Source organism: Talpa europaea, assembly GCF_964194135.1.
Source record: "Talpa europaea genome assembly, chromosome: 12".
Classification (NCBI taxonomy): domain Eukaryota; kingdom Metazoa; phylum Chordata; class Mammalia; order Eulipotyphla; family Talpidae; genus Talpa; species Talpa europaea.
The window spans coordinates 56028594-56054826 of record NC_140079.1 but is presented as its reverse complement, the minus strand read 5'-3'; the positions used below and the strand labels follow the sequence as shown (position 1 = coordinate 56054826).

The window sequence follows — 26233 nt, the reverse complement described above, 5'->3', positions numbered from 1 at the left end:
TGCTGCCCCTGAGTAAGACATAACCCTCACCCACAAGTCTGTTCTTGGGTGAGAAAACCAGGGAGCACAAATACACTCAGTAGTGTTCCTCCAAGGCTTATTTTCAGAACTCTCAAGGGAAAAATAGATCCCTTCCTTAAAAAAAAAAAAAATCCCCTGAAAAGCAATTAGAATCCCCCAACTTGCACCCCACAATGAAAGGGATAAACTTAAAGCAGCAGCATCATGTTCTATAAAGTTTTAGCTTTCCCTGCCCCACCCTTAAAAGGCTAACTGCTAAAACAATTTCAAGTTTATGGAAGTGTATGATGAAGGGGAGGGACAAAGAAGGTGGGAGGAGAAATGTTGGAAAACAGTTAAAGGAAAACTATCTTCCAGTCACAGGAGATTAACCAGATCACTAGTTGCCTGTGCTGCATTTGTAGGTTATTTACAGACAGGGACCGCCCAACGCCTGCATGAAATGTGTGATACTGTCTCCTCCCATCTGATCCTTCGCTTGGCCTGGGTGAGCTTTGGAGCGACCATGTAAGAATCAAGGTTTCCTTTCTAATGGAAACAAAACTTCCTCCTTGGGCAAAAATGCCAAATGTTATCCAAAACATAGGTTCATATCCTTCCCCCTTTAGTATTCTAGCCCAATTAATACAATGTCAGCAATTGTAAATTTTACTTCTGCTCTTAAGCAGAGCATGAAAAATCATTTACCATAACAACACTGCGCTAAAAAACTATCCAGAGAGGCTCTCAAAGGGATAGCTACACACTTACTTGCAAAACACCCTTGAGAACATGTATTACTACTTTCATTTAATAGATTAAGAGATGGGACTGTGTCTTGACAGTGGATCGATAGAGTGAGTCAGGAAGAAAGCTCACTCTTCATCAATGCTGAATGCCATCTCCCTAAATTAAAATTCCTTTGGGAGGAAAAATGTGTGTGTGTGTGTGTGTGTGTGTTTTGTATTGAGTTCTTCTGGGGGGTAGGGGATGATAAAGCTTTAAAAAGAGAATGAAGTGGCAATTAAGAATTAAACCAGATAGAAGAGTATTAGTATCTCAATTAGATTTGGTTCCATGTGATCCTAATTAACTTCCATAATTATAACCGAGTAAGGAAAGAAAAGGCTTTTTTTTCAAGAGCAAGACATATTTGAGGGTTAAGTCATTAGGGTTCCATCATCTACCTGGGGTTCCCCGGAAATGACCTGATCCTTCAGCTATGCATTCCTGAAAGAGGTGAAATGACAAAATAAGTATCGAAGACTATTTCCAACACGATCTCTACAAACAAGCGTGACTGCGGCAGGGGAGGATAAGCGAGAGGAGAAAAAGCAAGGGTGAATCTGGAGGTAATTCATTTGAAACCCAGAGAGTGAGAGAATGCTTCTCCCTAACTTGGGTCTGAGTGATACAGGAGGGGGGAAGTAAAGAGCAAGCCGTTAGGACCAAGCCACCTTGTCCTCTCAATCACAGGCTTTGGGTTTTGGGAAGAGACCCTTTCCCTGGTACTTTAGTGATAAAGAAATATACAGCAGCTGAGTCGTTGGCCAGTATGTCACTATGCAGGGGCACTGTATCAGAAAAGGATTCCCCAGTGAGAACCTGTGTGTGACCCACTAATTTCAAAAACATTGTTGATTAGTGCCATGAATGCTGCCAGGAGTCAAGGAAAACAGCCTGCCCGTCTAGCAAAGGGCAGAGAAGAACCACGAAAGGGACGCCTCTGTCTATAGTGTACAGACAGGCACCAACAAGCAGGAAAACAAGACTTGACTGGGAGAAGTAACTTCTGCTTATCAGTCAAGATCTCAGGAGGAGCTTTCAATCTCCCTGACTATGCTTCCCGGCATTCTCTACTTTCCGCAGCAATTAACACTCCAATGGAAAACAGGACACGAGTACCCAGACAGGGCCACCTTTCCCAGTTTTGATTTCTAGCAATTTGATTTTTGCAGTTCATACTGCAGCAGCAGTGACCTTGTGGAAGCAGGACCATCAGTGGCTTCCCACAGCCTGCGTAACACTTCCCTTAGTACATTCCCATCGCCTTTTCTCCCCACCAAACTCATTTGGTGAGCTGGATACAATCACCACTAGTACCTGCTGGAGCCCAGGTCACCTCCTTCCTGTGTGGTGTGGGATGAGCGCTGCAGCCCCCCACTGTCTGGGCACAGTTCCCAGGGCCTTTCTGAGAGCAGCCCAGTCTAACCACCTCCCACCATTCTGGGTAAGAATGGGCTGGATTTGGTTCTTCGTGGCACAACATACACATGCTCCTTGATATTCCTGTGCAGCTTCTAATCCCATTCACAAGTGCCCTGTCCCCATCTAATTTTCCTCTCCTATGTGATTTCTGAGATGAACCTGTAAACGTGAGAACTCAGGGAGCTGAGGTACTTCACATAAACACACTCAAGTATCAGTCTTTCATTTTTTAAAAAAACAAAACACAGGAAAACAAGTCCCTCTTCCTCTTCCCTCAAATAATGTGTGCATCTTCCCAGTAGGCCGGCAGTGGCTACCTCTGCACCACATCACTGATTTCCTGTACACATGATAATAAGTTATTAAGGACAGGGTTTGCCCCAGGGACACCAGCAGCTGCTGAAGACACCTGCAGCTCCTGCAGGCTAAGTTCCAGTTTGCTTACAGCCTCTCGGAAGGCAAATTTGTTGCGAGTTTGAGGGATGCAGTCCACGTAGCCTGAGCAGTAGTCGAGCAGCTGGTGTCCAGTGTCTACCAGTTGACTGTTAGGCACAGGTTCCGTGATGGCACTGGACAGTAGGTCAGCACATTCCAGCAGGGCCTCTTTGCTGATTTTGTCTGCTGAGATTTTCTCAGCTGCCTGTTTGGTTTTTCTCAGAGCCACTTTAGTACCTGCTGTGCCATTGGCCATTTTGGCTGGCGAGATGGACGAAGTGGGCAGAGGCACTTGAGGAGGAGGCATCACTGGCCTCCCAGCTTTCCCACTCATGGCCACCGCCCCGGGAGCTGCCTTTTTCCCTCCTTCTTGTATTTCTGGCGTGGGCTGTCCTGCAGTGGGGGCAGTTGGCTCTTCTGTGGGGTCTGAGCTCATGGACGGATGCTGCAGTAGTCTCATCACTGGTGGTGGGGGTGGGGCACACTTTGGTTTTACCCGTCGGGGTCGGTCCTTGTCTCCAGAGGATGTAACCTGATGCTCAGATAAGAGCTTGAATTTATTCCCCTGAGAGTCTGTGCCAATGAGCTGCACGTCAGCTGGCGTGTGCTTCAGAGTGGGTGAGATAAGGACTGGCACTTTGTGGTTGTGAGTGGTTGGGAGGACTGCTGCAGCCTTGGCTGGAGAAGACCAGCCTGCCTGTTCGCCATCCTCTGGGACTCCAGCCATGCCAAGTCTTGCCCCCCCATTCCTCTCCTTGCTCTTTGGGGCGGCTACCACGCCTGACACCCCTAGCCCTGGAGAGTCCTTCTCAGTAATGGCTGGATCCCCAGAGGGGGTTCTGAGAGGAAGAGCCGTGGCTCCTCTGGGCAGAAGTTTGGCTTTTGGTCTCTCCCTGGTTGGAGCAGCACCTTCCTCTGGTCTTTTTGGAAGCATGTCATTGGCCCTGTCTACATTCTCTTCTGGCTGGGAAGAGGTGGACACTGTCCTTTCCAGCTGGAGTTTGGACCTCTGGCAGTTCCTGGGAAGGGTCATTGCCATCCTATCCTGCTCTGGAAGCCCTGAGGACATGGAAGATGTAGAGTTTGACCTTGGAAAAGGCTTGGAATTCTCATCACTGGCTGTGGGTTTACCTGCTCGTAAGCCCAGTGTCTTTTTGATTAAGCGAGGTGTAAAGAAGCCTGTGATACCAGACCAGCCACCCCCAGCAGTGCCACTGCCCCCACCCCCACCACCATCGTCATTACAGAGGTTCCTCTGGGCAAAGCTCCCCCCATAGCACTTGGGTGGTACCAGATTCGCCTCTTGCTGGGCAGGAGTGAAAGAGAACCCATCAGCATGCTGCAGAGAAGCAACAGATGAGAAGTTACCCGTCAGTTCATATTTCTTGTGGGGCTGATTCTCCATTTCTCGGAAGGAGCTGCTGCGTTTAGGGGGTGTAGGTGCATTTCTCTTTTTCATGAAGGAACTGAAGAAGCCTCCCTTCCTATCCCTGGTAAAGCATGTCTCTTTGGCATCTTCCAAGAGGCTGCTGGGTGACTTGTCTCTCTGCTTTCGAGGCAATGCTGGGGACCCACTGGGGGCTTGTGCACTTCTAATGAATCCTAGTAAGAAATGGCCAATCAGTAATGTGAACGATAAGAAGTGATTCCATTATCCTTGAGTTACTAAGGCTGAACTACAGAGTTTTGTCAACATTGAATAAATGTCAGGTGATGGCAGGACTCAGGAAATTAGTAAATGCATTATCATTTCAGACTGATTAGTGTCCCAAATGCAATGTGGTTATAAATAGGAAAAATACCCAGCATTCATCTTTTCTCTAAATGAAAACTATAGGGTAACAGAGTCTCATCAATGAGGTCCAGTGAAGAAGTTTCTACCAGAACTATAATATTATGAACAGTAATTATTTATTTGGGAATCAAGGGTTAAGGAAATGGAGCAGGAGGTACAACTGAATGTTAAATGGACCCATCAGGACTTCTAACACTGGCAATGCAGAGTCAAGGACCAGAGTGGCGGGTAAAACCGATGCCTTACTTTCCTCAGTGAAGATGAACAGGAAAATGGAAATAAAAGCATTGTGCTCCATGGTTCTTTAAATGAGGCACTTTTCTCACTAAAGCCCTATTTTGATTCTACCTGCTTGTGGACCCATACCTGGTGCTGAACTAGAAGCAGAATTTTCTGTAGCATCTTGTATCCCTTCAATGTTCTCCTTGTTCTCTTGCTTCTTCAGTGTCCGGGTCTTGGAAGGAAGTATAGGTAATCGGGGCAGATATGGAACAACAGATGAGGAGGAGGCGGCTCTCCCAAGCTCCTCTGCTACCTCTGTGAGGAAGACAAGGGGACTGATAACAATTTCATGACAGAGAAAAAGGAGTTTAGCTTTTCAGAAAAGGCACACAACAAAGAAAGAACTGGAGAATAGAGTACTAAAACATATAATGGACTCAGAGTATATACTCTTGTATATCTGGATTCTTTTGCTTAATAATCTATCTGTACAGTCATGCATGTTGTTGCATATGGCAGGGGTTTTTTTTCTCCTTGCTGTTGTCCATTTTTGAAATGTTTGCATATACCAAATTACCCAGTCTCATTTTGATGGATATTTAGGTTGTTTCTAGTTTTGCATTATTATGAATATGTTGCTAGGAATATCCTACTGAGTCTCTTGTTTCACAAGAGTCTCTTGCTTTATTTCACACATGTATGTCTGTTGGGTATGTATCTAGGAACAGGACTGGTGTTCACGGGGTACTGGGTCCCACCAAAACGTCTCCCCCAAACGGCTGTATCAATACATACATCCACTAGCACTACATAAAAGTTCTGGCCGCTCTTCTGCATGCTTGCCAAAGTTTGCTGTTATCAGGTTTTTCTGCTTTGATTTTAATTTCAGCCACACTGGGAGGTATGCAGTGGTAGCTCATTGTTTTATTTTGAACTTCTCTGATGCTGAGCATGGTTTCACATGCTTATTGGTCACTTGGCTATCCTGATTTACTAAGTGCTTGCTTAGAGATTGAACAGAACAGCTATCTGCAGATATTCTTATTTTCAGGTTGTATTTTGCACCAAAAAGGAAGGTAAAAACAATCCTTTCTATTTCATGCAAATGAAACAAATAAGGTTCCTGAAAAAATGTTTACTTCATTAGCAAATCTTGGTTGACTAAATTTAGCCAGGGGTTTTGTGGCTTTTACTTCTAAATAAAAATAAAGCAAATACGATCAATTAAATTGTGAAATTTGTAATTATTTTATAGCTTTTGGGGTAATTATTTAAAAAATTAAATTCCCACAAGAGTGAGCACATCGCACACAATCCAACTCGTGCCAATGAGACTCCTTTCTTACACTACCATACAGAGCAATGTGGAAACAGACACGAGTTATAAAGATATGACCTCAAGGATGTTGACATCTGTGTCACTTGGAGGATTTTGAGGATGAGATCAGAGATGCAGAAGTAGCAGAAGGTAGGAGAGGAAAAGGGAAAAAAAGACCTGACATTACTTGAGTGTGTGGCTTTAATGATCCTGAGGTTAACACCATTCTCGCTTTTCCATTTGGTTATAAGTCTATAAAATCTCCCTTATTGCTGATGAAAGTTTGAAACTGTGCCTTATCTCTGAGACTCTCAGACCTAGTTTAGTGTTTGCCAGATTATAGGCTTAATATAATGTGTGCAGAATAATGTTACATTTCTTGTTTAGCAATTATGAATTAAAGTTGGTTTTGAAAATTGATAAGGTTGATTTTGTAAAAGAACGTAACATTTTCAAGAGAAACAGAACTATTTAACTAAGGATTTAACAAAAGTTGAAAATTGACACAGAGTATCAATGAAATGGAAGCCTATGACTTTTACCACTTAGACCACATGAGAAATAAAACACACAGGAGTGCTATTACAGGGAGCAGCTCAGTCTAGGTCAAAGGGCCAGTTGAGCCTTCCCAACCTGAAGTTCCCTATATGAGAGGACCAAGATAAAAATACTTTTCTCTCAACTTTGCTGGAGTACTTTCCCTCTTTCTTCTTACCTGATACGATAAATCACTAAAGGAAACAGACCAAAAAAAGTCAACTTATCTGATTTCCTCTTCTAACATTTTAAACTTGAACTTAAGACATAACTTTGTGTTTGTTATAAATGAAAGGAAAAATATGTATAAAATTCTGCAACTGTAAGCGTCTAATATGCAAGTGTAATTAAGACTTCTGTGTTATTAGCTAAGAATAGTCTTTATTAACAAGTAATTTTATCTTTTGGCTTTTGTAGATAATTTGAGTTTAAGATTTATTTATTTATGCATATAAGAACTGGGGTACAGGTCAGCTGTTTGAGGGGTGGAAGGATTCACCAGAGACAAAGTGGGGAACTGAACAGGCAGATCGACTGAAATACACTGCTGAGGGGAGCAGTGGGTGAAACAGGAGAGGTCTGCTGCGCTATATGGCTTAGCTCCCTGGCTGGGGATCGAACTCGTGCTGCAGTGGCTGTGGACAGCTTAAGAGTGCTGAGACTTAACCCCTTGAGCCACCAGGGAGGCCCCTAATTTTAGAGATATTTTATACAAAATTAGGAAACTGCCTGTATGTGTCCAATTACTTGTTTTTAGTAAGCAAAAGGTTCTAACTACTCATACCTTAAGTTAAAATGCTCACTCTAAATTCTTTTTCATGTTAATATATTTAAGAATATCATTTAAAATATTCAATTATATATAACCCACTAGATACTTAAATTGTTCTTAATTTTTCAACTTTATAAACTACACTCTGATGAAATATCTTTGTAGCTAAATCTTTGTTCATTCTCTTATTTACTTTAGATCTAGTTCCCAAAATGGAATTTCTGGATATTGCTTTTATGATCAGGTTCTCCTTTTGTAGGTCTGGTTTGGGTTTGGTGAGTTGGACTACTTTAAAAAAAAAAAAAATTATTTTTATTTATTTTTTAAGATTTATTTATGCATACAAGAACTGGGGTGCAGGCTGGAGGTGTGTGTGGGGGGGGGGGGCGGGAAACGGTGAGAGCTTCACCAGAGACAAGAGTGGGGAACAGAACAAGCAGACTGACTGAAATACACAGCTGAGGCGAGTAAAGGGCAAGTCAGGAGAGGTCTGCTGTGCCATGTGGGTAGCTCTCTGGCTGGGGATCAAACTCATGCTGCAGTGGCTGCAGATAGCTTCATAGGTTGCATCTTAAGCCCTTGCGCCACCAGGGAGGCCCCAATTTATTTTTATTTATGCATATAAGAACTGAGGTGTAAGCCAGAGGTAAGGGGGGTGAGAGGATTCACCAGAGACAGAGTGGGGAGCAGAACAGGCAGATATTGAAATATACTGGTGAGGGGAGCAGTGGGCAAGATAGGAGAGGTCTGCTGTGCCATGTGGGTCAGCTCCCTGACCGAGGATCGAACTCATGCTGCAGTGACTGCTGGTAGCTTGATAGCACTGACTTTTACCCCTGTGCCAAGGAGGCCCTGGAATACTTTTCATACTCAGTTTTTCCTCTATCATAGGTGTTGATGCTTAGTGAACTTATTCTCTTTATGAAGAGATATAATTAATTTCTAATTATGATTTTAATATTAAAACATGAGATCTCAATATCAAAAGTATGAGATAAAGGGACATTTAAAAATAGCAAAAAAGGGGAGGAGACCCAATGAACTATGGTGGAGGATTATTTGAGTTTTGGTGGTGGGCATGGTGTAATAACAAACATCTGCACAGGTATAAACCGAACAGCTCCAAAACATTAACAATGGTGTATGCATATGTTACCTCAATATATATATTTTTAAGAAATCACACACATACAAAAATAAGAAAACAAGAATAAAGTCTAAGAATTAATTCAATATCCTGACATAGAATGCTAAGCTACAAGAGTCTATCATTTCTGAATTGCTATTACCACCACCATCACTGAAAACTAGGCACCACCAGTAAGTAGCCAGAGTCTCACCTTCAGAAATGCTGGAGTCATGAAACATGGTCTCAAAAGCTTGATGTGTTTCAGAAAAGGAGGGCCTGTCAGCAGGGCTCCACTTCCAGCCTATGTAACAAAAAGGGAAACATTAAAGGCAGAGTTACGGCATATTCACAGCAATAGTAAGGCAACCATTTCTCAGTTTCAGATCCAAGATATGGAATAAACCCAGTTACCAGCGCTGGTCTTTCTATGCCGCTTGAACTCCCAGTCCTCCCACTAGTAAGATGAGAAGGGGTAAGGAGATGGCTTAGAAAATTAGTATTCTTCCACTAGGAAAATGAAGTAAAAACATCTCCCCAAACTCACTGTAACCCTTTAAATAATCAGCTGTACATATTTGGAGCTATAACAAGATATCAGAAAGGAAGAGCCTGGAACTTACATTTGACAAAGTAGTTGGCAACACTAGTGCTCAATGAAAAATAGAAGGCATGTTCAAATATAACCACAATTTAATTCTTTATTCAATGATGAAAAAGTCAGAGATGTTTATTTTCCAGTCTTTAGCAGTCATTTTTATCTAGTTAAAAGAAGCCCTCCCCCCATCTAATCTTCAAACCCAATTTTTATTATCCCATTAAATATGCAAATGTTTTGGGGAAATTGAGCCAATGGTTGGGTGACAGGCAGCTATTCTTATGATTTCAATAAGATGCAATTTACCCATTTCATATCATATGATATGCCAACTGGCTGATCAATTAACAACATTTATGTCATGGGGTTGTAGTCAATGTAACATTGAAAGGAAAATGCTTCCATTTTTTTTTAATTATCCTGAATTGACTGAAACCTTCAAAATTAAAATAAATATACAAAGATACTTACATGCTCTCATAAGTTCATAAACCTTAGGGGGGCATCCCTCAGGCTGTTCCATTCGATATCCTTTTTCTAATAGATCATAGACCTGAGATAGGTCAATACCTGGATATGGTGACATTCCATATGTAGCAATTTCCCACAAAAGTACCCCAAAAGCTGCATAAGGGACAAAAAAAAAGAGCTTACTGTTTCTTCTTTATTATTTATTTTATACCACTAGGTAATTTCTCTTTCAAATTTTGGATAACATTCACACTGTTACAATATCAGTATATTCTTCTATTTCTTGGAGCACACCAATTCTTAAAGCATGACTTGCTCTTCTAAGATACAGGCCACAATAATGCTTCAGACTTAATCTCATGAAGATTTTCTATTTTCATGAAGATTTTCTATTTTCTTTAAATTTCTCAATTTCAAAGTAGATTTCCTTTGCTTCAAGGGAGAATAAACTACAATATGTAATCTGGGGGTATCGCCAAACAATTGTTAGAACAATCTATGATCTATTTAATGAGCTTCAGTTTTAAAGTCAGCTAATATGAAAAGTAATGTAAATTGGGCCTCCCCGGTGGCGCAGCGGTTGAGCGCTGGGTTGCGAAGCTGCCCGCAGCCTCTGCGGCGCCGGTTCGATCCCCGGCTGCTCCCCGGCCACTGGAGGAGGGTCCCACATGGCGCGCAGACCTCTCCTGCCGCCCACTGCTCCCCTCAGCAGTGTACTTCGGTCCTTCTGCCTGCTCTGCTCCCCGCTTTGGCTCTGGTGAATTCTCTCACCCTCCCGCGCTTCTGACTGTACCCAGTGCATGTATAAACAAAACAAACAAACAAACAAATAAATAAATAAAGCATGCCTCTATTAAAAAAAAAAAAAGTAATGTAAAAATGAATTTACTTGAAAGCAGATAAAATTCATATAAGAAATCACTTGATTTGTCATAATCACAAATATCTGAGTTTGAGATTTCTGGTAAAAAGTGACTTAAAATCCGACAACTATTTCTACTGTCCTACAATCCAAATTTCTAAAATTATTCAGTCCATCGAGCTTCTAAGACACATTGTTTTTTCAAAGCTGTAGAAAGTAAAATCAGCAAAAGGACAAAATGAAGATGAAACTTCATGTCTCCCTTAAAAAGAAAATGCCACTTTGTGTCAGAGTGCTCTGGAAACCTATTACAGAAAACAGGGAGCTTTATAGAGAGGGTCAGTAGAACACTAATGCAAAATGAGGTCTCTACTGCGAGCTGTTTGAAGACATGGACATTTTCTTCTTTACATTTCCTTCTATGCTGGGTACCATAATAACCGGTGAACAGTTGTTATTTAATAAATGCTTGCTGAATGACTGAAGAAGAATGAGGAAGGGGGGAGGATATTTACCATAAAAAACAAAAGTTCTAAAGAATTAAGAGCCATATGTAATGAAAATAAAATGACACACAGAAAAAAACAAATCCCAAACTTACCCCAAACGTCAGATTTAATTGAGAAGGTATTATAGGCAAGACTTTCTGGTGCTGTCCATTTAATGGGAAATTTGGCTCCAGCATGAGCAGTATAGGTGTCTCCAGTCATCAATCTACTTAAGCCAAAGTCTGCCACTTTTACCACATGGTTTTCTCCCACTAGGCAGTTTCGAGCTGCAAGATCTCTGTGGTAAAGAGAACCCCAATGTAAATCCATTCAGAAATGATGAAAAGGGTCATAAATGTTCTATTCTCAGTTCCTCGGGCTACATGCAGAGTTGATAAGTGCTGACAGATATGGTAGCATTTTATGATAATTGTTAACATGATAGAAAGCCACTAATGATATATCACATGTACAGTACTCATCGAGAGAATAAAGCAGACTTCAGAAAATAAGTTTCTATTTATAAGTACATTGGGACAGGCTTCAAAGGTGAGTAACAGGTTTTACTACAAGGCTTTAAGTTCTTTACTCAAACAAAAGGCTATTTTTAAAATTAAGCCACTAGATGGAGCAAAAGAATCCTATATATACTCCCAGGTAAAAAAAAGAACTTTGTTTTGAGAATAGCAAGGCATCTCACAAATTCTTTAATCAAAGTACAGCAGGTTTACAAGTTGGAAGTGATATTAAAATGGACCCTGAATCATTTGAAAATTTGAGAAGATTCTCACATTCTTTCCTTTATTGACATATCAAGCTATATGGTCAGATATACATAAGGTTGTACACACCTATGGATGAAATTCTTCTTCTCCAAATACTCCATTGCAGAAGAGATCTGAGTGGCCATATAAAGCAGCACAACTGCTGTCACCTCTTCTCGGTTGCATTCTCGGAGATAATCAAGCAAGTTCCCATATGGCATGTATTCAGTCACGATGTAAAACGGTGGCTCCAAAGTACACACACCTGCCAGTTCAAGAATAGAAGTAATTTTCTTACCATATATCACACACTCCAAATCACTTTAGCAAGAATAAATGACAATTTAAAAAGTCTAGTGCAGCAATATACTTTTCCTTTATTGCCATCACATTCTCTGAATATAACTGAACAAAGAAGTTGGTTAATAAAGGAATCTCAACTTCTATTATATCATTCTCTGGAAATTCACATACATTTGAATATTTGCCTTTTTAGGCAAAATCATTTACTTGTAATAATTCCATAAGGGGTCAGGAAGACTGAAATTTCTAGAGTTCTATATATGTCCATGATTCCTATCCTCAATTGCATGCTAATAATACTTATCTCAAAGTAACAGCAATTGTACATGTGGAAAATTATCTAAGTCCAGCCTGCAATAACATTTTATAAAAATAGGATAATTGTTTCCATAGCAAAAGACAGCACTAATATATAGCAGATTTCTTGAAAAGAATCAACAGGAAACTATTTTCTTTGGAATAGTTTGGTGTAATTTGAACCACCAAAGAAATTAGTTCTATTTTCAAATGGGCAAAGAGTCAAAAAGGTTTCTTTGGTACCTGTATTAGTGAGAAGTCAGTCCATCACCAGCACAGCACTTCCTTCTTACAAATGTAAACTGAGGGAAGTAGTCACAATTTTTTATCTGCTTGTTTACAATAGACCTTTGTTAACTGTCTATTTTATAAAAATATTTTTGGTTTGGTATCATTATGTACAAGTATTTTATAAAAGTATTTTATAAAAATACTTTTTGGTTTGGTATCATTATGAATGATTCTGAACTTTGAACCTGGGACAACTACATATATTGCAACAAATCCAGGCCACTGTTTACTGGGCAATCTTTAAAAACATAGTTTACTGATTAAAATGATAACCATTTATTAGATTCACACTTGCAACTTAAAAACACAGTGATTCAAAAGAAGAATTTGGAGGTAACAGGGTTGAGAGACAAGCATCTTTGAGAAAACATGCAGTTCATGAGTCTCCTCACCTAATAATTGTACCAAGTTAGGATGCTTAATTTCCTTCATCACTGCAGCTTCTTTTAGGAACTCCTCCACCTCCATGGTATCTTCCTGAAATGGGGAAAGATAAAAAAGAAAAAAAAGCAGTGGGACAAACCCTCTTCTTAATAATTTCAGTCAACTTAGCATATTACACCAAGAAATTTCATTACAACCTAATATGCTCTACAGATGTTTAAGAAAGAAAAAATGTCCTCAAACATATCCAATAGTTTAAATGACTAAAAAGTAGCAGGGGTGGCAAATTTAGGCAATCAAGTCCTATCACAATTGAAAGAGAGGAGACGGATTGATAACTCAGTACTCTGGTATTGACTTTTCTAGAAATCTCAACCTTTGAAAGAGGAAACAGAGTAGTTAGCTGTTTACATATTTGTCTTTCTGCTTAGATCATATGCTCCTTAAGGAGCAATGCATGTTTGCAAGGTCTTGCATATTGTTTCACACTCAGAATATACTTACTTAGCACTACTTTAAAGAACTACTACTCACAGCTGAAGAGAAGAACTTATGAGTGATATGCCAGAACTATATGCAAGGCATATGGGAGAATCTTCAGAAAATGGAATGAGTAACAACCCTGTAATTTGATGCTGTGATGCTTAACAAAGAGAGAGAGTGGCATCAGGAAAAAAGATTTCTGTGAATATTAAGAATAAGTGATCTACTCTCATCATGGAGATGGGAGGAACAAGAGGCAGGCAAATAAAGGATAGAATTAGAGAGAACTCATGCTTCTCAAACAAAGCCTGAACAGTTCTATCCAGCAGAGGTCGTTCTCAGGGAACAACTGCTTGTTTTGCTTTTATAACTTATAATTTGCTTCTAACCTCCCACTAAGATGTTTAGCAACAGCCCCCAAAGACAATCCTTCCATACATATGGGTTTCACTGTATTGCAATGAATAATCTGCCCCTGCACTGTCAGCAATGGTACTGGGGCTAATGGTACTAGGGTTAATCATCACAATTTGCTGGTGCACTTGGCACCAGTGGGTGGAAGTGTTCCAAAGTTAAAGAAGGACATGCTGATATTTCCAAGTGATTCAGCACAAAAGAAAAGGATGCCTGAAAACTGTAATTCTCAGCAACCCACCTTCAATGTTTTCACAGCAACTGTCAGGCTATATTTCTTCCAGACACCAACGTAAACTTCTCCATACTGACCACCCCCAAGTTTGTGCTTCATGGTAATATCTGTTCGTTCCATTTCCCATTTGTCATGGATGGGGGACACACCATAGACTGTAGGCTTATTACACTTGGGTGCAGGGTAGTGTAATGTTGTCACCAGCCCGTCAGCCACTGTGGAGTGATGGTGAACAAGCTCTGCCAAGGTGCTGAAGCGGCTCTCAGCAGTTACATACACCTGGTGAGAAAGCAGGAGAAAAGCTAAATCAACTGGAAAAGAGGTCAGGAATCTTTTTTAAAAGCCCACTACTACTTAAAGAATCTGAAGACACGAACCCTGGAGGTTACTTTATTGAGGAACTCGAAAGAATCAAGTGATAAGTAGCAAAGGGAAACAACTTCAGTTAAATCTCATTTAAGTCACTCTTCTGTTTCCTAAATTTGCTCTAATCCTGGAGGAAAAGCTTCCAAAATATCTCTCTATATTATCAAGATCATTCGTCTCCCAGTATTTTTTAGCAACATGACTGTGGCAAGAAGGGGACTTGGTTTCCTGTAAAAGTTTATGAAGACAATCTCAGAAGCTTGTACAGAACATAATTTGAAAATCCATTACCACTAGTTTTGATTTTTTGTTAGGGAGAGGGTGGTCAAATATCTCATAATTTATATTTAAGTAGAATGTGCTTGTGAGAGCTAGGCTATTTAAAAAAGAGACACAATTTTATTTCAGAATTGTTAACAAAGTAGTATTAATTTGTGATAAGCAATAAGAAGTATACAGTTAAATAGCATTCTTCAAGCCTTATCTGCCAAGGAAGCTTGTTTTTTTAAAGACAAAATATTTTACTGTAAATAGAAAATTTTCTTTTTTATTGTAAACAGAAAAGCTTTCAATTTAAACAATGGAGACAAGATGATTTTTACAAAATGAACTCATCTATGTAAACAACTCCCACACAGAGAAAAGTAACATCGCCAATACCCTAAAAGCCTCCCTTGTGTCCTCAGTAATGTACCCCTGCAAAGGTACCTACTTAGTTTAACTTTGCCTGCATTCGGAACTACAGGCAAATGGAGTAATACAATATATATTGTTTTGTATCTGCTTCTGTCACTGAACTTTTTTTATTGTAGTATAATTCACATGCCATAATACTTACCATTTCGAGTATAAAATTCAGTGGTTTTAGTATATTCACAATGTTGTCCCACCACCTAACTCTAGAAAATTTTCATTATCCCCAAAAAGACCTCATATACATTAGCAGTCCTTCCCACTCCCATCTCCTGGCAATTCCTAATCCCTTTTACTCAGCTTTATGTGTGTGAAATTCATCTATGATAGGGGTCAGCAACCTTTTCTGTAAAGGGCAAGACAGCAAATATTTTAGACTCGTGGTCAAGGATCTCTGTCACACCCACTCAACTCTACTGTAGTAAAGAGAAAGCAGTCACAAACAATATGTAAATAAATTTCATTTAGTCAGTAAAGAGGGGGAGGAAAGTGAGGCAGGTCAAGAAGTTAACAAAATAAGTAGTGGCATTACAAAGCAACCCAGGTCTGTTTGCTCCAAAGGCTGTTTTTCCCTTACTATGCAGATAACACTGAGGAAGAGATTGGAAGAAATGATTCCATCTAAATTTACAGTCCTTAGGGGAACCAAATAAGGGATCAGGAAAAAAAAAATCATATTTAACACTAATAATACAAAAAAAAAACCCAAAAAACAAAATTAGCAGGCAACCATAAATCACAGACATTCTGCAAAGGAGGGAGAGTCAGAGGGACCAAAACGGGAGAGAAGAGCATAAGGGACTATGGTGACAGTTCATGGGTGACTTGGTGGTGGGAATTTTACAGGAATACATCTAAAAGGAGAAAGCACACAAGCATACATTGTACAAAACTGAACAATGAGGTAAAAAATATATATAAATTTAAAAATAAATAAATGATTTACAGTTAAGCAGAATAACATATGCCTAAGCTTTACAGCTTATGGAGTAAAACAGTAACACAACCGTTCTAATGAGGTTGGCCTTTCCAACATGTAAATTGCTCACTGACTGACTGACGTATTATATTAATATACATAAATGATCAACAGTCTCAGAAGTTTACATTCTTACTCTGCAAACTTTCTGATAGAGATTAATGTAATTTTCAAAGACAAAGTTTAATTTAGAAATTCTTATGTAACATATTAGATGTGTATCTGTACATTTGACGACTGGGAAGCTACTTATACAAGCTTCTTTTATTCTTTATCTTCACTACCTCACCACTGAACTACTGCTAGAATACTGTTTTTCATTTCCATTACCAAATTCTTTTTTTTTTTCCAGTTCAATGACTTTATTTTATGTATTTTTTACATCATTTTTCATTTTTGCACAATGTATGTATTTTCTTCTTGGTTATATTCCCCATACAATTCCCACCCCCCCCTTTATTTTGACCCTAATCCCTCTTTCATTCCACCCCCCCCCCCCATAGTGTGTCTCTGGTTTATAGTTGCTTGTTGGTTTTGATTTTTACTTTGTATTAATTAGTCTTTTTCCTGGTCCCTTATTTAGGTTTTCTAGATTCCTGCTGAGTGAGACCATCCGGTATTTTTCTTTTTCTTTCTGACTTTTTTCGCTGAGCATGAGCCCTTCTAGCTCCATCCATGTTGCTGCACACTACATGTGTTTATCTTTTTGATGAGTAATATTCCATTGTGTATATGGACCACATCTTCTTGATCCAGTCATCTATTTTTGGGTATTTGGGTTGTTTCCATAGCTTTGCTATTGTAAATAGTGCTGCTATAAACAGAGGGGTGCAGGTGCCCTTTGGAATTAATGATTCTGTGTCCTTTGGGTAAATACCTAGGAGTGCAACTGCTGGATCATATGGAGCTTCCATTACCAAGTTCTTTTGAAAGAGCAAGCTCTAAGATATATAACAGTCTAAACGCACCTGAGCTATTACTTTATTTTCATGTCAGACATAAGAAATATATACTTTAGTCATTCTAAGTATTGTTTCTAAAGAGCAGCGCCTACAGGCAGCTGCCAGCCAGTCTTACCTTGCCATCTGTGGTGGTATTGATCCTGTAGTGATACACACGCCCTTCATACCTCAGCGAGATGGACAGTTGCCCGGGACTGCTCTCACTTTCTCGAACTAGGAAACTGCCATTGATTAGACTGCTGAGTAGATACTCGGCTGCACTGCGTGACACAGGCCCATGGTACCAGGAATGTTTTTCCAGGCTGTTCACTGGAGTGATGTAGTTGCTTGGCACCCAACCTTGGCCATTCTTAGAGCGAACTTCACTCCATTCACCATTCTGGTTGTAACCAAGCACTCGCAGCTTTTCACCTAGCCATGAGGTAATCATAGAATGAAAGAAAAGCCTTTACTTCAAACAGAAGAAGTCTATTGTCAAGCTTTAAACTCACTGAGAAAATGAATCAAGAACTTTTATGCCAACAAAATTTTTTTAATAATGAAAACTTAGCAGCTCATCATATCTTGATTGGGCTCTTTAGTTTGTAGGTTTACAAAAGAAACAAAGAAATGACTTTCTGGCATTTACTACAGGTTTTTGTTTTTTTTAACATACCACTTAAAAAATGACTCTGGAAACTCCATGAATGGCATAAGGTAACATATGAAGTTAGAAAGGTTACTGAAATGAATGGAAAATAACAATCCTTCTCATCAAAAGAAAAAGGGAATTAACTTTTACCTCAAAATATTTTGTCAAGGAATATATTTTATATATTACTTAATGTTAACAACAAGAATAATATGTGAAATATGTTACTTCTAAATTTCACTTGGCACTAAGGCAACAAAAGTACCAATGTAAAAAAAAACATAAAGTACAGATTACAAAACTTTTAACAAACTTTTCAGAAAGAAAACTGGGAGTGGAGGTGGACAGTGAGAACTCCCAAAGCACAATCTTTTCCAGGACTCAAAATTTAAAAGTGATAGTTCCCCAATTTCCTTCCCTTTCCCCATCAAGAATGAATCACTCCCATTCATTTCTCTAAAATCAGTGTGTGGGAAGGGAAATCTGAAGTTAGAACCTGAGACTCATGTTACTCAGACTATCCTTACTATATATAAACTTCAATGTCTTTGACTTCTCTATTAAAGTTGTGAATATCAAGTTTAGACTCCCTCACAAGACAAACTGCTTTTCCAGCAAAACAGGCAAGGTGAAAGAGATAATTAGTAATAACTGATAATCCAAAAAATCTTTATACTGCCTTTGGCTCCTATCTCTAAGAAATAAAAGCCTTCCCACAGAGTTCACACCTACTTCTTGAGTGTCAGAAAGCAGAAGAAAGCCAAATCAATAAAAAAACACATGATCCAGTAGTTATCAAACTAAGGCTACTGAGGAAAAACTCGAACTCCTTGTACTGGCAGCCACGGAATTTTTTTCAGTGGTGTATGGAAATGTATGACACCTCAATGTGAGACACTCAATGAGGAAAAACACACAAAAGCATGTACTTTTCTACACATACACATATTTAAAATATACATATGGGGCCTCCCTGGTGGTGTAAGGGGTTAAGCACAGCACTATGAAGCTATCCACAACCTCTGCAGCACGAGTTCGATGCCCGGCCTGCCAGGGAGCAACCCACATGGCACAGCAGACCTCTCTTGTCTCGTTCGCTGCTCCCCTCAGCAGTGTATTTCAGTCAGTCTGCCTGTTCTGCTCCCCACTCTGTCTCTGCTGAATCCTCTCACCCCCCCACACCTCTGGCCTATACCCCAGTTCTTGTATGCATAAATAAATCTTTAAAAAATATATACATATGTACAGTGAGAGGAATGTGTGGTGGTAATGTGTGCAGAAAAATACTCACCAACCATATTGCAGGAAAAAAAATTTAGTATGGCTAGAAAAACTAAAACTTGTTACTTTCTTTATTACTCCAGACAAGAACAAGAAGTAGTAAAGATTAAGTACTCACTAAGTTTATTATTGTTGCTTCCTTACAAAAAATTAATGACAGGTCATCATAATTAGGATATAGTGAAACAACCTAAGTTTTGTTTTCCTCTCTTTTTGGCAGTTAGGAGGATATTTTTATTATGGAAGTTTCGAGTAACATGGAATATAACAGGGATGACTAGTGGGGATATAAACATTGGACCTATTGACAAAAATATCCTGGAGAACTTCGTTTTTTAATTCCAACAAAATAGTCATCGAAGAATGAACTAAAACAAATAATGAAATTTTACTTTAAAAATATATTTTCTTGTCTTTTAAAATAATAAAATAGCTTTAGCATGACTTCTTTTTTACATAAATAAGGACCTGGTAGAAAAACTTGGCATCAAAGGAAAAAAGACAAATACTGGGAGGTATCAGTTACTTGTGGAGTATAGAGAAACAAGACAAAGAGTCAGCTAAAATTAAACCAAAAACAAAACCTGGAAATCTGACTATAGGGCTGAAGCTACCAGAGAGGGGCAGAAAAGGGTGGAAACAAAGTGGGGAGAATGCCCAATGGACTAAGGTGGAGGACTATGGGTGCTTTGGTGGTAGGTGTGGTTCGATGACAACTGAAAAGGGAGATCCTACACCTTTAAAATAAAATCAAACTTACATATCAATGCTACCACAATAAAAAAAATCAATTAATTAAAATCTGGCATCTTGTTGGTTTTAAAAGGAAGCACCATTGGTGATAAGATAAAGCATTCTTTGAGCTGCAAACCAGCAGTTGCCATAAATGGTAACTGAGGAATCAACAGACTTTCCTTATCAGTGTTTTCTTGGTGACTGAGCTATTTTGGAAAATACTGACATGAAAATTAGATCTAGGAAACAATGTTCTGAGTCACTGCCTCATCAACTTCTCCACTGAAGTATCAGTAAAGGTAAAAGAATGTGCTGCAGCCCAAAATGATAACTGCAAAGAATTTCTTTGAAGTTCTTTGTTTTAATCCTAAAACTTTGTGTAAAATTTTCCTTCCAATGCATACATATACATAAACTCTTACATATACATAAACACTATCCCTACTGCTACTCAACCCCAAACTATCCAAAATCTTTAAATAAAAATAACACTACCTACTAAAGCACTTCACAATTCCTATACTTTTTAAATCTCCTGCACTTGCATATATGACATTACTCACTCTTGGACAGATCTATATGCCATTTTGATAAATCTTTTAAGGATTTCTGCTTTTGATGAAATTGGCTAGATTTTAAAAATTGATACATATAAAAAAAGTTTTATAAGGGTAATGATCTTTTTTCGGAGGCCTGCCAAATTGGTATATCTGCTCCCATCTGATACCTCATTATGAACCTCATTATGATACTTCATTATGAACATACACAAAAAGTGTATGTTCAATAAATAATCATTTAAGTTACAATTTCATTTAGTTAAAAACTATCCTAAAATACAGTTTTTCATAGTAAATAGCTTTTATAGGTTCAAAGGTAAGAAAAAGCTTGTAAACAGATTGCAATCTAATTCATGTATACAATGTACACAATGAGAATGCACCAAACTCCTATTTAATTCTCATAAAAGTTCCATATTTTCTGTACTTGTTCAAAAAACCAACAGTGGGTGATTTTACTTGGTCCTGTTCTTAGTGTTCCTTTTATAAGAATTTACTACTGCAATAAACTACTACTCTTGAGAATATTACAGTAGAAACCTTTCTTATTATTCCTTTCACCAACACTTATATATAAACACAAATGAGAGACAAGTTGTCTAGGCTAGTGCTATTCAAAGCTGCTTCACAACAAGATAAGATGCTTTGTGACAGAATCATGAAATTCTGAATCACTAAACTACTTTCTTCAGGCTAAAAATGCCAGCTGCATTAAGTAATAAATAGCAGTTATGGAGTCAGTTTATATTTTGGGTGCATGTTCTTAATCTTGCTGCAGACTAATAATGAATGGTTCCTCAGCTAGGTGGTCAGCCCAGGGATAATATTAGTAGCACTGGAGTCCAGCAACATTACTCATCTGAATTGGCCACAGTTCCATGAGAAGAGATGGACAGTAAACCTGACCTTTGTGGCAGATGAATGCTGGCCTATTATAGATAGTACAGAATTCTGAAAATGAGGTAAATTTATGTACATATTGTGTGGTGTTTTTCTAAAGAGCTTTATCTCATTTTATCCTTAATAAACCCAATAAAGTAGAAGAGTAAGATTATCTCATATACTGCTTTAAAAAAAAAAAAAAAAAAAACTGAACCAAAAGTATCTGGGCCCAAATTACCTAGTGATTTGCGCTAGTCGAAGGCAGAATCTAGACCACGATCCTTTTATTCTTAACCACTAATGAAAACTAAAAAGTGAGATGATGTTTCACAGAAGCTCACCTTTGGTGATACTGAGTGTGTTATCACCACTTGCTACAAAATCATAAAGTGCAACAAATAGATTAGGGTCACTCTCAGTGGTTCCAAGCAAGTTCTCCTTGGAGCTCCATCTGATGGCTTCATTCAGTGCCTGGGGTTCAACATCACAACCATAAGGGCGGTGTAAGGCTTCTGAAAGACATAAAAAGAAGGAAATCCATTTGAATGCTATACATAAACAGTGTGGAGTCATGAAGAATGAGCAAGTGACAGTCTCCCAAGTATTTTTTTTTTATTAAAAAAAAATAGCAAGACAGATAAAAGGACACAAAATAAGCATTTAGCTATGATTTAAATGCAATCCCCCATCATCCTAATCAGGAATAAATGAATAGCAACTTAAAACATTTTTCTCAAGAAAAATTATCCCCCCCCCCCCAAAAAAAGTGGTGATTCATTTTATAAAACATAGGATATTCTGTTGTGGTGGTAGTGGTTTTAGGAAGGAAAAGCTATATTTTATAAGTCATCTCAAATATCCTTCCTTCCTTTATACCCCATATAAAACAAATTTTGGAAAAGAGAAAACAGATTTTAAGAAATATGTACATACTGTATAAATCCAGACCCTTCATTTATATATGGAAAAATCCTAAAATTATGTTAAAACAACAGGAAAAAAACAGGCTTTGGCTTATTATAAAATATTCTTGGCATTCCAAAATACTTTGCTACTATGCACTGTTTATAATACAACAGCTTGTAGTTATTCATTGTTTTAATGAAAAAAAAATCATAATTCTTTTCTTCTCCAAGGTGATACATTTTTATAAAGTAGTAATAGCTTAATTGACAGCTATTAAATATCACTAACAATAGGTATTTATTGAATTTCTGCCACATGTAATAATGTGAGTTATAGTATCTTCCACAGGCTTCACATTTCATAAATTTAGTCAAGGATACAAATAGGTGATCCCTATACCATCTTAGTTAAACCACCTGCTTCTCATGGCCCAGATAAAGTTTATCAAAAAAAAAACCACAAAAACCAAACAGAACAAAACAAAACAAAACAAAACAAAAAAAAACCACTTTTTCCAGTAGCAATTTTCTTGATCACTGGGATTGTTTTTAGTGGCTATCAGCCATTATCCAACTGCCTATGTCATGTAACACTCTTTTTCTCTCTCCCTCAAATTATTTTTTAATTTAAAATTGGTTTTAGCATATTTGAAGGAGAAAAACCAATGAATCTATAGCTTGATGTCTTTTCAAATCCATTTCCTCCTCTCCATCTCTACTGCCAATTCCTTAGTTCAGATATCCATCATCTCTCACCTGGACTACAGCCTCCAGTCTTGTCTCCCTCAAATCCATCCTCCACACAGCTGGCAAAGTGATCTATTTAAAACAAAAATTTGACCATGTCAACTCTTCTTAAGACTATTCAAAAGTTCACCAACAAGCTAAAATCTCTTTAACATGGCCATCAAGGTCTTTCGTGATCAAGTTTTTATCTATTTCTTCAGCTTCACCTCTCCTCACTCCACACCTATGTCCACTCTAGCCTTCAAATTTTGAGCGCTGTCCCTTCCTATGTTTTTGCCTTTTGTTCACACAGTTCAGTCTACATGAAATGGGCTCCCATTCCACCCTCATTTTCACTGAGTGGCTTCTACTCATTTTATAACACTCAGCTCCAATATAACCTCCCCTAAGAAATGTCCCATATTCTTCCTCTGTGTGTGTTTTCAAAAACATTATAGCTGGATGGAAACAACCAAATGCCCAAAAATAGATGACTGGATCAAGAAGATGTGGCATATATATATATAATGGAATATTACTCAGCAATCAAAAAAGATAAACACATGCAGTTTGCAGCAACATGGATGGAGCTAGAAAGGATCATGCTCAGCAAAAAAAAGTCAGAAAGAAAAAGAAAAATACCGGATGGTCTCACTCATAGCAGGAATTTAGAAAACCTAAATAAGGGACCAGGAAAAAGACTAATTAATACAAAGTAAAAATCAAAATCAACAAGCAACTATAAACCAGAGACACACTACGGGGGATGAGGGTGAGAGGAAGGATTAGGGTCAAAATAAGGGGGGCGGGGGTACAATTGTATGGGGAATATAACCAAAATGAAAATCCATATATTGTGCAAAAATGAAAAATGATGTAAGAATTATATAAAATATTAAAAAAAAAAAAACATTATAGCTGGGCCTCCCTGGTGGTCTCTGTGCTCTCATGCTTTCACCCTTGCCTGGGAGCTAACCCACATATAAATGCACAGCAGACCCTGACCTGGGAGCTAACCCACATATAAATGCACAGCAGACTTTTCCTGTCTCACGCACTGCTCCTGTCAGCAGGGTATTTCATTAGATCCACCTGTTCTGCTCCCCACTCTGTCTCTGGTGAATCTTCTCACCCCCAGTACCTCTGGCCGACACCCCAGTTCTTCTATGCATAAGTAAATAAATCTCTCAAAAAAAGTATACCTGCTGCATTACTATCCTCTGTCTTTATAACATCCTTAATTTATGTTTCCCAAACTTCATTCACATGTGCTTCTTGGCATAAGAACTGTAACTTTTTTCTAGCAAGTTATGAAATATGTGTTCAATAACTGTAAACTAATGAATGACAAAATTACACAAAAAATGTGACAGGGCGTAATGACATATGTTTCAATCTTACAATCACCTTAGCCAATGTTTCAAAAATGGCTTCTTAACTGTCTATAAGATATAACAGAAATTCTTGTTGTGGGCTGACCTGTAAATCTAACAGTTTTAGTTTGTTTCCCTTTAACAAACATTCTTATCTCCTCTTAAAAGGACCATATCTTTAAAACTTCAAAGCTAATTAAATTTTGTTTTGCATTGAGAATATTACAGCAAACCTGAAGACATATCCAGATGCCCTGAAAAGTGAGTTTGAAACAAATGCATTGCTCTTTGTTTAAATGCAAGGTTAGAGTGAATGGAACAGCTGTATTATATACTTAGCTAACTAATCAGGATTACCAAACAAACAAAATGCCATATTATATAAAACATTCTTCAGTCTGGTCACATGTACTATGTTTTTCTTTATTCTAGTGAAAAATATCTACTCTAGCAGAATTTGCACGGGGCCACAAAATGCCAAACCTTTATTAAAATGAAAAGAACTGTTAAAAAGAAATCCAGAAAATATTTATTTGGCTCTAAACTGAACATCACAGGATCCATTAACCCGATTCATCACATGAAACAATGATGAATGTTTCTTGCTAGTGATAGTGGTAACACATGACAATGTTTTGTGATTTTTATTGCCTGATTAATTGTGAAACAAGAGTAAACTTCCTTCTTTTTTAGATAGAAGTATTCCTTATTTGAAATTGTAAGAAGAATAAAAATTAAGAGTAACAAAGCACTACAAGAATGACAAGTAACCATCACTGACCAAATTAGAAATATTAAATAGTTAAGCCACTAAAGTCAACTCCTAAAGCATATTATGGCTAAAGATAGCAAATGCCATGCATCTATATCCCATTTTGTGAAATCTAGTATTTTAAAACTTAAGATCAATTAAACTAGTAATTTTAGTGAACATGCACTATACACTCAGCACTGTACTGGGCATCAGAAAATGAAGATTATGGGTCTCCAAAGTGACCTAGGGGTTAAGTATCAGCACTATCACCTCTTCAGCCTGAGTTTGATCCCCTGCCAGGGAGCTAACCCACATATGGCACAGCAGACCTCTCCTGTCTCACCCATAGCTTCCCTTAGCAGTGTGTTTCAGTAAATCCACCTGTTCTGCTCCCCACACTGTCTCTGATGAATCCTCTCAGCTCTCCTACGTCTCTGGCCTATACCCTGGTTCTTCTATGCAAAAATTTAAAAAAAAAAAAAAGAAAGAAAATGAAGATTATAAAGATTATAAATCACTAATGGCACTATTTGGTCTTGGATAAAACAACTACTCTCCCCAGTTTGCTTCTCCACAGAATTCCCCATCTGGTTAACGACAATTCCTTCTTTTCAGTTGCTCAGACCAAAAACTTTGAAAGCTTGAGTACAAACTACTAGCTATAATATGAGTAAGTTCTGGCTAATGTCTAACATAATTTGTGATTAAAGTTAATACTTTATTATATACTTGAAAGTTACTATGAGAGATTTTAAATGTTTCTTACCACAAAAAAGAAATAATTACATGAGTGATACAAGTATTAGCTAATGTAGAAGAAATCATTTTGCAGTATCTAAGCGTACAAATCAATACACTGTATACCTTAAACTTGTACATTATTATATCAATTATGTCAATGAAGCTGGGGGGAACAAAAAACCCTTGAAATCATTCACAACTCCTTTATTGAATTCATATACCACTTTCAATACATTACAAAACCCTATTGCCTTCCAAAATATATCTAGAATCTATTATTTTCTCACCTTCTCCATTTCTACTCTGTACCACCATCATCTCCTACCTAAATTATTTCACTAGACTCCTAATATATCTCCATGCTTCTAGCTTTGTTTCTACTGTCAATTCTTAACAACCAGGCAGCTTTTAAAAGCAAAAGTCATACTTGTGTTATCACTCTGCTCAAAATTCTTTGAAGGCACCCTATCTTAGAGTAAAATCTAAAGCCCTTATAAGGCCTACAAGGCCTTTTGCAATTTATCTTGCCTGATTCATCTTCTTACTGTTCCCTTCTAGTTTACCTCATTCTGACCGCTGGCTTCCCTGTTATTATTTGAACATGTCTGGCACACACCTGCCTCAGGACCTTAATACTGACTT

The 26233-nt window shown here is 38.2% G+C and overlaps 1 protein-coding gene across 7 annotated transcripts in view; it reads right to left on the bottom strand.

Annotated features, from left to right (window-relative positions):
- Nucleotides 1-2521: 2521 nt before the first annotated feature.
- The window catches only part of ABL2 (ABL proto-oncogene 2, non-receptor tyrosine kinase), a gene marked incomplete at both ends in the record, with an annotated part of 100588 nt that continues 76876 nt past the window's right edge, over nucleotides 2522-26233 (bottom strand). For 2 of the 7 annotated variants that reach the window (XM_084250766.1, XM_084250767.1), the window contains 12 exons: nucleotides 2522-3702; nucleotides 4012-4245; nucleotides 4805-4975; nucleotides 8628-8717; nucleotides 9483-9635; nucleotides 10946-11130; nucleotides 11684-11861; nucleotides 12880-12964; nucleotides 14010-14282; nucleotides 17119-17414; nucleotides 21434-21604; nucleotides 22754-22816. In XM_084250766.1, the coding sequence (XP_084106892.1) occupies nucleotides 2522-3702; nucleotides 4012-4245; nucleotides 4805-4975; nucleotides 8628-8717; nucleotides 9483-9635; nucleotides 10946-11130; nucleotides 11684-11861; nucleotides 12880-12964; nucleotides 14010-14282; nucleotides 17119-17414; nucleotides 21434-21604; nucleotides 22754-22816 (3080 nt within the window). Of the gene's footprint in view, nucleotides 4246-4804; nucleotides 4976-8627; nucleotides 8718-9482; nucleotides 9636-10945; nucleotides 11131-11683; nucleotides 11862-12879; nucleotides 12965-14009; nucleotides 14283-17118; nucleotides 17415-21433; nucleotides 21605-22753; nucleotides 22817-26233 lie in introns of all 7 variants that reach the window. The other 5 variants (XM_084250763.1, XM_084250764.1, XM_084250768.1 and 2 more) reach the window with 3 other exon arrangements.